This window comes from Penaeus japonicus, unplaced genomic scaffold, assembly GCF_977035675.1.
Source record: "Penaeus japonicus unplaced genomic scaffold, GWHDUDI00000001_assembly GWHDUDI00000022, whole genome shotgun sequence".
Taxonomy (NCBI): domain Eukaryota; kingdom Metazoa; phylum Arthropoda; class Malacostraca; order Decapoda; family Penaeidae; genus Penaeus; species Penaeus japonicus.
The window spans coordinates 3216380-3229285 of NW_028234424.1; the positions used below are offsets into that span (position 1 = coordinate 3216380).

The 12906-nt window shown below is 36.5% G+C and overlaps 1 protein-coding gene across 2 annotated transcripts in view; it reads right to left on the reverse strand.

The window, feature by feature from the left end:
* Positions 1 to 264: 264 nt before the first annotated feature.
* Positions 265 to 12906, reverse strand: part of LOC122263129 (ceramide-1-phosphate transfer protein) — a 14737-nt gene continuing 2095 nt past the window's right edge. Inside the window, exons 2-7 of one of the 2 annotated variants that reach the window (XM_086549319.1) lie at positions 11543 to 11814; positions 7730 to 7787; positions 6529 to 6682; positions 5560 to 5735; positions 4189 to 4209; positions 265 to 1826 (exon numbers count right to left, since the gene is read on the reverse strand). In XM_086549319.1, coding sequence (XP_086405445.1) covers positions 1695 to 1826; positions 4189 to 4209; positions 5560 to 5735; positions 6529 to 6682; positions 7730 to 7787; positions 11543 to 11790 — 789 coding nt within the window. In that variant the 5' untranslated portion in view covers positions 11791 to 11814 and the 3' untranslated portion in view covers positions 265 to 1694. The remainder of the gene's footprint in view (positions 1827 to 4188; positions 4210 to 5559; positions 5736 to 6528; positions 6683 to 7729; positions 7788 to 11542; positions 11815 to 12906) is intronic. The other variant, XM_086549320.1, reaches the window with a different exon arrangement.

The following is a 12906-nucleotide window of genomic DNA, read 5'->3' on the forward strand; positions in this document are numbered from 1 at the left end:
GGTCGAAATGCTGGGATATTCAAACACATTAGCCTAACGTCTCGGGATTCTCAGCGGCACTAGCTGCTGGTGAGCGCTGTGTTTGTGAGAAAGAGGGATAATGACTGAGGTATAACTATATATGTGTTGTAATATAAATGTGTGTGTGTGTGTGTGTGTGTGTGTGTGTGTGTATGTGAAAATGTGTGCACATACTTGAAAGAAATATAAATTAATGTATATAAAAATGCTTGATGAATTACATATGGGAATAAAGGAACACACTTCAGTTTCTGGCTATGTATTGTGATTAATCAACATTGGAAAGGCACTATTTACAAGGAAAATAAAATTGATAATAACAATGATAATGATAAAAGTAACAATAACAATAATCAAACAAAAACAAACATGAAATAAGAAATCATAACCCCATAATAAATATCTATAATTAACCAAAACAATATACCTATAGCACACAAAAGTACCTTCAATGTCAAAATATAGTAATACAAAAATGAACAAAATACTGGCATAAACTTAAAAAAAAAAAATTCTCTTTCACAAGTCAATTTCCGTCCTTTCCACAGGGATAAATTCAGATCATACAAAATCACCGTCATCCTCCTTCGCAAACGTCAAACAAAACTATCCGCTAAAAGGTTATAAAATAATCATAGAAAAATAAATAAAGCTGTGCATACTGCCCCCTAATGACTTAAGGATATGTCAATACACTTACCGTAATTATAGTCTCCATTATAAAATCAGCCTGTTAGCTTCGCATAATGCCTATTGCCGTACAATGATAATGATAAAAAGAAGAGGCAAGATTTTATCTAGATATATATTCAATAAGAGAGCTAATCACACATTTTATATCTATATGGCAATACATACATGTATTTATATGTCTGTATATGTGTGTCCACATGGAAAAAGGATATATATATATGAATTACAACCATATGACAACAACTGAAACGAACAAACAGAAGAAGAAAAAATTGCAAAGAAGACAAACATAAAATCAAGAACATGCTTTCCATTTTCACGAGAACCTTTTTTTTCATTATTTCTGGCATTTCTTGTGACAGGAGTAACATCAGTGTCAAATACCATTACATATCAATCAGGTTAAAATTTCACTCCCTATATATATATACACCTTTGGTGAGAAACTACGTGATAAAGAAGATGAAACTATATTTGCCTTTCTTTGGCAAATTGAATAATAACAAAAAATTAAAGAAAGGATACAAATTTACTGCATTATCTTGCTGTAGCTTTAAAAAAATGAACAAGAAGAAGAAGAAGATAAAAATCTCACAATCACATCTCCTTTGAAAGCTTCCTCTACCATATGCTGCACACAGCCAACAGCAAAAAATGGTAAAGAAAGGGGAAAAAAGAGAGAGAAAGAGAGAGAGGGGAGGGAGGAGGAGGAAGAGGAGGAGCAGGGGCGAGGAGGAGGAGAGAGAAAGAGAGAGAAAGAAAAAGAGAGAGAAAGAGAGAATTCCTTCCTCCTATTAATTATCTATTCCTATAATTCCTCAGGCAAGGAGTTTCTCCTTACCATACTTTCCAACCAAATCTTTCATATATTCACCAGCTGCAAAATAGAAAATTTCCTTCCACCTCTTGGATGCCCATGTATATCTCTACATATTAAAAAAAATAGTCCACATTCCTCCTTGTATCAGGGCACGTCATTCCTAAGGCAAGTCGAGAATTTCGTAATCTTCATAGAGCTTCTGCGTTAAGTTATACACGGATGTCATGACCTCTATCACCTTGGGCATGAGAGCTTCATTGTGGGCTCTCACAGCTTCGATGCCACCTGTGACCTGCAGAATTGATTTTTCTTATCATTAACATATTCAATGAGGGTCCTCTTTAAACAATGTCATATTCAATTACAATTTTAATAATAAAAATGCTAAGATTGTTACATGTATTTATTAAATTTGTATCTTATACAATGCAATCTGAATAAACTATTCTGGCAGAGATTATCATCGATTTTCATTGAAATTGCATGTAATGTACATATATAAAACTGTTCAAAACTTCTTCACATATAGAACATTATATGATAAAATACTTACCTGGTTCGAAGTTGACAAAAACTTACATAACAAAAATCTAGCAGTTAATCATATTCAAAGAAAGAAGCAACATGCAAATAGAGCAATGTACTTTCCTATCACCTGAGATGCAAGAAATCATATCAAAATAAAGATAATTTCTATGTGCTTGCTAAGATTTTGAAGAGTAATTCACACGTACTTCTTAACCTCTACAGCCCTACCCACCACGATTGCGGAGAAATCTGGCCAGGTGCGTCAAGCCTATCCACCCTTTATCGTGGGACGTATGGAGTGTCTAATAACATTTCTAGTGCTGTTTAGCAAACCACACCGACTAAATCAGCTCCATATCACTATATCCCTCTGAGGCCCTCTACCATTGAGACAGTCATGTTCCCCATCTCTTTTTTTCTTTCCCATCTTGTGAATGGGACATAGAGTTTGAGTGGTAATTCTAGTACGGTCTGGCCTCTTTCATGCTAGTATTATCCCCCTCCCCTCTGCACCTACCCATACCCCTTCCCCACACTATACTCTTACATTACATACAGTTATAAAAATCTTATTGTGTACTATGACAAAACATTCTCTTTATTGCTTCATATGCGTTTCACTTGCAGGTTGATTTGCATTTCCTCCGGCCACACCCACTATATCAGCCCTCCTCTCTCCCTCAGCCTCAGTTTTGTGTTGCCTCACGGTATATTATTGTCTTTCTACTATCTATACATCTGCATGGATATTTCATTGATTTTCATTAAAAAACATGTCCTTTTCCTTACTGTATTTGTGTAACATTAACCCTGTTTCATACAATGGTGTTTTGTGGGCATGGGAATTTATTCCAATTTTCCTTCCTATTAGAGCGGTAACTGCAATAATTATTTCATCTATGAGTAGTAAATGAGATGAATTATCTAACTTTGATGCTCTACTGTGCTGTCTGTATTTGATATATGGCAATGAAATATACATTTTGTGTAAATTCAAACTCTTGAAATATCAGACCAAACGCTAATAGCTCTGCAGTGTTTAAGGGTTTGAATTTAAGAGAACATTAATTTAGCAAGCTTAAAGATATCACCACTGAAAATCCATGCTTGTGGAAACAAGTTATTATTCCATAAATCCTGTAACCCTTGGATTTTTTTTTCTCTCTAACTTATTAATCTTCCAAATATCAAAAGAACTGGAGGGAAATAGATTACAGTTTGAAACATCATCATTTCTAAAACAATAAATGCCCAGTCTTCCATATTACAACTGCATCCCAAATGAAAATACATATTTAATTTGGCATACAACATGCAGGGACTTTAATGCGAGCCAGCTGTATGTGAACTAAAGAATCAGATAGTGTGATTTGCAATGACTTGAAATGAAATCTATCTGCATTTGTGAGCTGTGAGTTTTAGCAACATCCACAAAAGAAAGAAAGAAAGAAAGAAAGAAAGAAAAAAACTAGGTTCCATTACTGTCACTAAAAATTATTATCAGTGATATTGCACAGAAAAATTGCTACTTGAATTGATTTAATGAATGTAATTATACAAGAGACTATGAACAATGGACAAAAAATATTTACTGATCATAAAGTTAAAGTAAAATACTTTGATAAAGATCATGCAAATGTTTCTTCAATATCTTACTTACTTATCTGATCAGAGGTTTTTGAGGTTTAAATATGTATATAAATATACAGATAAAATAGAAATCAATTAAAAAAGGGAAAAAAGAAAGAAAAAAATACTATATCTATTAATCAATATGTATGAAGGAATGTTTCCATGCACATATAAATATACTTAAAAAAATAGTATGCAACAGAAGAATTATAATCAGCACTCTAGAGATTTTGGATAATCACTTTTAAAATGATATAAACTGATAAAGTTTTAAAAAGTCAAATGCAAATTTCTTCTCAAAAGCAACAAACACAGGAGCACTTTTTAAAAATCTAACTGTTAATTAACGCGAAAAGGACTATCAACGTCAAATGGCGGTACGTTAGAAGAGAGGAAATAAAATGAACCAAAACACTCCTCTCTGAAACTTATTGTATTATACCAACTAACAACAACTAAAAGTGAAATTTGCAATAATATCAATGGCAACTTACCTGTTTACTTGCCAGAGATACCTGCAGGTAAAAGTAATAACATCTCGATAAGACATTTTGGGGACGAAACATTAGTGGCATTGTTTGTATATTACAGTTCAAGTTGTTAGGTGTTGTCTAAGCAAAAGGCTAAAAAAAGGCTAAGAAAAGGAAATGATTCAAAAGGAACTATTAAAAAAAATGGTCTGAGATGGAACATATTTTTTCTTCCCCTCTCTTTCTCTGTCTCTCTCCATCATTCTATCATATATATTCAGATACATATTATTGTCTATTTCATTTGATAACATCAACTAACTCAAAAGGAAAGAGAAGAAGAAAACAGTGAGCTCCACCCCAAATATTCTTTTTAACTATCCACTGTAAGCTATGTGTCAGTTAACCCGATAACGCTGGGGTATTTCAAATGTAAAGGCCTAATACCCCGAGTTATTCACCAGCTGAAGCCGTGGCCACCCGCTACGCACTTGATCACCCGGTGTGCCAGCCATACAAAAAGCCATGACGAAATATCATGTCATTTGTCGTTAGCGGCAAATAGCCCGAAGCATTAGGCCTGTGTATTGAAATATCCTGGCGTTAAGACTGGGCGGAGCCAAAACCGTTCCAGTATCATCGGGTTAACAGGTTAATTATTAGTAGTTAATCATTGACAAGGAAAAGGGTAAAAGACAGACTGTACAAGATGAATTGAATATATAAAGGTGAACAAAGTTGCATTAAAATCACTGACAGAGGGTGTTATTGGCAGCAAGATGTCATATTAGCATATAGGAATAGTAGGGAATTTGAATTAGTTCATAAAGTAAAATGAACTGCTATTATTCTCCTACACTAACTTCATCTTAATAAAAAAAACAACAAAAAAACAGGTGCTTCTGTTTCTAATAGATTCATAATTACATCATATTCAAAAATAAACTTCACATATTAATTTCAAATCCAATGACTGTAAAAAGGTAATCAAAATGGGAATGCATATGTCATTAGCTACACATAAATCATTTAAGTGGGGATCATTTTAAAACTGCCAGCTAAAGCTAAGAATATGATGAAAGGAAAGAACAAGGAAGTAAAATTAATCATTAGTATACAATTACAACATCAAAAAACTTGACAAAGCAATTTCATCAAATTAATACACAAAACTAAAGCTATCAAGCTGTTAGTTCTACATACTCCAGCACCTTGGCATAAGCTCAATCTTAGGAAAATAAAATATACATGTGGATATATACTGTACATCTATGACATATAGAAAAAGATCTGAACCAATCTTCCAAATCCACTGCTATACCTTTCCCCCCCCTATGAACACACACACACTCGCACAAGCACCCACCCTTCTGCTCACAAACCCTCCTGACGTACCCTCTCTATGATGGTGTTTTTCGTGGGCATCATCAGGAGCACCGCACCGACAGTCTTGGCCACTACCCAACCGTGGAACTTGGCCAGGGTGCGGCTGTAGACCTCCGAGGTGACGCTCCCCAACCCGCTCTCGTCGGGGGCCTTGTGGAGCTCCGAGAGGAAGCCGGTGATGAACTCTGGAGGAATGGGAAGGGGGAGGTGGTGATGAGAGACCTAGGTTCTCTCTCATTATCTCTTTCTATCTCTTATCTTTATCTTTTGGTGTGGTTTTTTTTTTTTTTTTTTTTTTTTTTTTTTTGGGGGGGGGGGGGGATGGGTTTGCGTATGGGGTGTATCCAAGGCATATGTGCATGATTGGGTTTTGAGTGACTAAGGTGGAGACTAAGGTAAGGATGGGGAAGAAATGGGGAGAAAGGTAATTGGGAATAACAACTTAATCATTAGGTTATAGATCATCTACAACTGTGAGATACCTGAGACAAGGAACCATTATCCATAAAAAATTATTTATAGATAAAAGCATGATCTTGATAAAAGATATTCCAGTCTGCACATACAAGAAAAATAATTTCATCACAATCAAATAAGATACTGTGCCTGTGCAATTGCTAAAATACAAATACTGTCTGAGAAACTGTCAAAATACTAATAATGAATTTGGATAAAATGAATAGGAAATATTTTGGTAAATTTGTTTATGTTTTGGCACTATAAAATGCTTTTCCATTAAGCTGTTGATGGTTATCTATCTATAGTGCCTGATGCAACCATTTTCTTCCCTCACTTTCTACTTTGACGTATCAAAGATATGAAAACCATGGCCCATTACACTTACAATTTGACTGATTGATAGAAAGATAGAAGATAGAAAGACAGAGAGATAAAGAAGTCAGAAGACAGCGTATATAGTATATATCCTTCATTAACTAAACAAGTCAGATATGAACAACAAAGCTAAGTCTGACTCACCAAGTGCTCTATGTAGACGTAGGAGAGTCCTCGCTCCTGACTGCTGGTCCTTGCTCGTAAGGAGGTTGTTTTCGCGTTCGTACTCAATCATGGACTGAATGGAATAGTAATAGTCACCTGCTCCACCTTTGCGATAACACTGGAGTATCGTGATCTGAAAGGGAGGTGCGACTGTGTCAGTGGGACTGCTGGTTAGGTGTTCAGTCAATCACTTGGCAGAAAACCTTTATGTAGACATTGTTATGCAAGCATAATTACAATTATAAGGATAATATTTGTCTGAAGACAAATATCATGAAAAGAAATTATTTCATTATCTTAACTAATAATACTTAATAATATTGATAATATTAATGTCACTAACGCTATTGTCATTATCCTAAATATTTTTCTTACTCGCTATTGTCATTATCCTAAATATTTTTCTTACTATCATCATCATTAACATTACAGTCACTTTTAACCCATTCACGCCGGGGCCGTTCCGGCTTTGCGCGGTCGCAATACCGAGGTTCTCGAACGCATAAGCCTAATGCCTCGAAATTCTCGGGCGCACAAGCCGCAAGCCTGGGTTGCCCGCTTGCTCTACCCGAGCGCGCGGCTTCCCCTCATAGCTTGTCTAGGGCGTCTGACGCGAAAACCACAATACGTGCTATCACGTCAACTGGCGTGAATGGGTTAATATTATCATCTTCATAATCAATATATTACTAATTTTCATCATTATAACATAACAAATAACAGAAATAAAGCAAGTTAATAATGAAACCAAGAATATTCCCCTTATGATACAACAGATTTAAATGGTGTCTTTATGTTCCTAGACATTATATATAACTAGGATGTCAAAAAAACATTTCTTTTTGCTGTTTTTCACTATTTTTTACCTTTTCTTTTACGTAAGTAAATAGACTAGTTACAGTATATCTAGTTTATATACTAACAAACCAAAATTTGTATTTGATTATCAAGCCACAACATATAGATTTAATAGTTTAAGTTGTGAGAAAACATTGAAAAATTAACAGATATAATTGGCAACAGGGTTCAGTCTTTATATATAAAAAAGTGATATCTAAAAAATTGGTAAAGGAGCATGATGCAGACTCAACCAATTAATGAGAATGGCAAGGCAAAAAGGCAAGAAACATGCTAAAATTCCACAATCTTTTAATTGCAAGCAGAATCTACTTCCTCGTACCTTCTTCTGCACATCCTGAGCCACGAAATTGAACACATTGCCGAGGATCTGGAAGAATCTGCAAGAAGTAAACAATAACACTATCAATTAAAGAGAGTACGTGTTGATTCACCTATATGAATCTATTGCATACCTTCATCTTCATTTGTAATCCAAATCTATATCTTTATTTATCTATTTTTAAATGATTTTATACTACTGTCTGAAGAGGCCTCTTACCATCCGCGGGGCGGTTCAGGCTTGTGCGGTTCGCAATTAGGGGGGGGTATCTTGATAGATAAGGCCTAAGCCTCGAGATTCTCGGGAGGCACAAAGCAGAGCCTGGGTTGTGCTTGTCTACCCAAGGCGCGGTTCCCTATAGCTCGTTTCCGGGATCTTGATGCGAAAACCAAACCTATATTGCTATCTCGTAAACAGGGTGGAAGGGTTACACCATCCGCCGGGGCCGTTCCGGCTTTGTGCGGTCGCAATACCGGGGTTCTTGAACGCATAAGCCTAACGCCTCGAGATTCTCGGGCGCACAAGCCACGAGCCTGGGTTGCCTGCTTGCTCTACCCAAGCGCGCGGCTTCCCCTCATAGCTCGTCCAGGGCGTCTGATGCGAAAACCACAATACGTGCTATCACGTCAACCGGCGTGAATGGGTTAATTTCTGTTGAAGTGGCTTGGTTTAAAGTTTCGTCTACTCATTCTCTGTTTTGCCTTTGTTACTTGTATTACTGTGTTTGTGTGTATGAGAATCAGCATTTGATCGGGAACTTTTCAAACATGCGTTATTTGCAAAGCAAAAGAAACGCTGCAAAATACTAGCGGTTTGTGATAAGTGTCACTTGTAATTAACCTATTGATAGCATATGGCATGATTTGCTGTCATGGCAGCATCGGTCGTAAACGTGGATGGCACCGTGCCATACAACATAAACCCACCACATGACTGTATACATATTTAATTAAAACCACGACCAATGGGTTTACATGCCATGAAACTCAAGAAGTATCACTCTTCAGATATCTTTAGCAACATTTGTGGCGTTCATCAAAATTTGACCAATAATCTTTGAATATTATCACTCTTGAGTATTTGATTAGCCACACTGCCACAATAGTAAAACTTATTCAAAGAAAATATTTTGCACAAATTATCTACCACCACTCATGTTAAAAAAAAATAAATAAATAAATAAAATAAAATAAATAAATAATAATCCACATTCTCAACATATACTTTTTGCACCACATCAACTATTAACCCAATCCCGATGGGCCCAGTGATAAGTGGACACCCCTTACCCCGGGCCTATGCAATATTGCATCGGGAACGTCACACTGGTGTTTCTCCCCGTAATAGGGCATTTAGCGGTGTCACACGGGTTAAGGTCTATTCAAATTCTTAAAATAACTCTGGATTAACCATTGAGCAATATTAGCATGTGATTCAAGTACCATCTGAAAGAAAATCCCACGACTACCAGATAAATACCATCGTTCTAACCATCGAATATTAGGGAATGCTAGATTCATTGAAAAGGATTTGCAACATATTTTATAACAGCGTATCAATTTCATTTGTCATTTAAATTATCAGATCTGATTAACCAGTTTAGGGCTCCATGTGGCATGACATTATCTGACATCTAAGATACATCAAAAGGGTTCTTTTAACCCGTTAACGACAGATGACGTGTTTTTTCGTCATACATGACGCAGGAGCTTTTGCCTGACAATGGGCGTTATGACGTTTGGGGATTTTGGATCACTATGTTATTTTATTGTGCTATGAGTAATAAGTGAGTGATGCTAACAATTGCAGTCATAATTATTGTAACTGCTGTAATATTAAGCAAAATGGATTTCAACTCACTTCCAAAACCTAGATGGCACCACTTTCTTCTAGCACCAGCAGGAGAGAGAGCCTTGAATGGCACCCATCTACGGTTTCTAGCAAGCACTATCTCTATAGAGGGATGGCACATCGCAAGTTGCCGACCTCTTGCTCTAAAGTACCGCAGATGAAAGATGTGCAGGCAGAACGAGAGGAGGAAAGTGACTCACACCATGCCCAATGCCTACAATGTGCCACTGTGCCAGTAGGGATGCCTTTTATTGTGGCACTCACTGTCAAAAGTACAAGGTCCCTTCCTCTTCCCTACCTCTTCATTTTGGAAGGTTATAAGTTTTGTGTTCGTTCGTGACAGCACAGAAATATGAAAAAATAAAGTTGCTTTTTGTTCCTCCCCTAAAACAGTAATACTTCTATCACATTGAGTATAAAGAAAAAAATGAGTTGATATGGACCCTGAACTACAATTTTAGTCACCTGCAGAAATGATGGAACCTGTGATATGACAGATATAAATTTCTAAAAACAGTAAAACACACACAAAAACAAAACACAAAAATGGATCTAGCTCTACAATGAGTAACTGAAAGGGAGTGGGAAAAATCAAATTATTTGGCAGAAGCTGCCTCGATCAGAAATAAAACACATCCTGGAGCCTGCATAAGCAAATCTATCCCCTGTCGGCAACGGGTTAAGGGTTTCATCAAAAAATGCCTTCACAAATGGCATTCCTCACCTCAGTTATTACTTGTTAAGTGACTTGGAAATATTACTGTGAGTGTCATATACCATGACTAGTGTTATATACACAATGAAAGTTTTTTTTTTCCTTGAGATTTGAGATGCTGAAATCTAATAGGAAAACTATGTCATATATATTGTTAGTCAACAAATATATCATATAAACATTTTCTATAAAGCCGTACATTCTAGCATGAGGAGCACTTTAGGGAAATGTCCAATCATCCATATAGATCTATATTTCTTTATGTTTTCCTGCCCTGTCGCATTCTTTATATTTCATAATTTCATTAATTTATTTGCTTAAACTGCTACCACATTCTATTAATAAAGGTCAGGATTAACCCATCCACGACAGTGGAATTCTAGCCTTGAATGTCACAATGCCGGGGCGTTTGAATTATTAGGCCTAAATCAATTGAATGGCTGGCACAACACTGTGCCGCCCGGCCACTAGGCTTTTGAATGAGCGGTACAGTACTGTACCACCCGTCCAGAGTGGGTTAAAGACCTGTTCCTCTGAAAAAATGGAAGAAAAGAAAAGAAAGAAAAGAAAAAAAGAAAAGAAAAGAAAAGAAAAGGAAAAGAAAGAGAAAAGAAAAAAAGAAAAAAAGAAAAGAAGAAGAAGAAAAAAAAAAAAACCTCAGAAGTCCTCCTTCTTAAATCTGTTACACATAAAATTATCCTCAGCAAGATGTTAAAAAAATCAATTACACCTACCAAGTAAACAAAACATCACACATAATTAAGTGTTGGTATATATTCCATAAAATACAGTGACACATCCCAGTAGAGTCAATCTTTTGAATAAAACGCAAACTCAAATTGGAAGGTCAAAACCTCAGTGCAAAATACAAGACTAATTCTACATACTGATTGTCTGTATAAAGTTTATCATACACTGATCGCATCTGATGTTCATGGGAAAGATAATTGATATGGAGTCAAATTACTAGAGTTTTCCCCACTCAAATAAGAAGTTATTTATTGCAAAGACTATGCATAATATATGAAAATAAAGGTGAATATTCACTCCTCATGCAAAATTTCTATGAAAAGAAGTTTAGTGTGACATGCAACAAAATAGTTAGCAAGTATGTGTTTAAAAAAGTACAATAATAATAAAAAAAACAAAAACATATAAACACATTCACAAACACGCAACAATAACATCAAAGACAAAACTGAACCGCACACCACCCAGAGCACAAACAAGACTCAAAATTCCCGCACTTGTTAATCTCACTGTAGGCGCGGAGGTAGCCGTCTAGGTAAAGCTGCCCGTCTTCCCTCTTGCACTGCGAGAATCCGTCCAGCACCATCTGGAGGTCGAAGAGAAGCTCAGCATCGATCTCCGGAGGGATTTGCGTCGTCTCCTCGGCCTCCGTTGCCTCTGTAGCTGCCATCGCCCCCTCGACCCGCCTCGACGTGAGGGAGGTTGTCTCGTTTGGGGCCTCCACCTTCGGGATCTTCGCCGACATCTTTGTTTCGGAAGTTAGGAACACCTGCGGGGTAAGAGGGAGAGGTTGTATTTCCGTTTTCTGGGGTATGTGTTCCATCTCTTTTTCTGCGCTAGCTCTCACTATGTTCAAGTTATATGGGTTGATGTTATTAATGTGGAAGATATTTGGATATTGTTAAGAGGCTGAGAATATCTCTCCCAAAACATCATTATGATTATGAATCTAATGTTAAAAGACTCTTTGTCGTAAAAATAAACACTTGATATGTTGTAGAGATGAGATGAGAGAGAGAGAGAGAGAGAGAGAGAGAGAGAGAGAGAGAGAGAGAGAAAGGGGGTGGGATTATATTTCATCTTTTTCTATTTCTTACCCAAATGAACTCAGTATATACTGTAATTCCCTAAAGATCTCTTTATCTAACAATAAAATTTTATGCTTTTCTTATCTGTCCTAGATTGGTCCTGTATCTTACCAAATTATCTTCACAGCAATTAGATTTTTCCCTTAAACATAGGAAGCAAGGTTTCCAGAACAGAAGTAAAAGGAATCATAAAATAGATTTGTAATATTGTTTTTGCTTAAGGCAAAAAAAATAATAAAGAAAAATATATACACACACAAATGGGAGAAAAAGAGAGAGAGAGAGAGAGAGGGGAAGAAGGAAGAGAGAGGAGAGAAGAGATAGATAGATAGATAGATTGAGAGAGGAGAGAGAGAGAGAGAGAGAGAGAGAGAGAGAGAGAGAGAGAGAGAGAGAGAGAGAGAGGAGAGAGAGAGAGAGAGAGAGAGGAGAGAGATGGGGGGGGGGGGAGGAGAAGAGAGAGAGATAGGGGGGGGGGGGGGGGGAAGAGAGAGAGAGTGGGAGGAGAGAAGAGGAGAGAGAGAGAGAGAGATTGGTATAAAAATATAGACCTTTGTATGCGCACTTCACAATATTAATCTGCAAGAACTCTAATACTTTTCATAGTAACCGTATTGGTAAATGTGTAAAAGACACAATTGTAGTTTTCAAAAAGGGACTATTTTTCTTGTAATTATACTGGTTTTCATATTTTCAATTCCATTTGCAACTTGCTGTAAGCTGCAACAGAAGGTTTACAATTATAAGTAAGAAACCAGACAATTATGCAATGT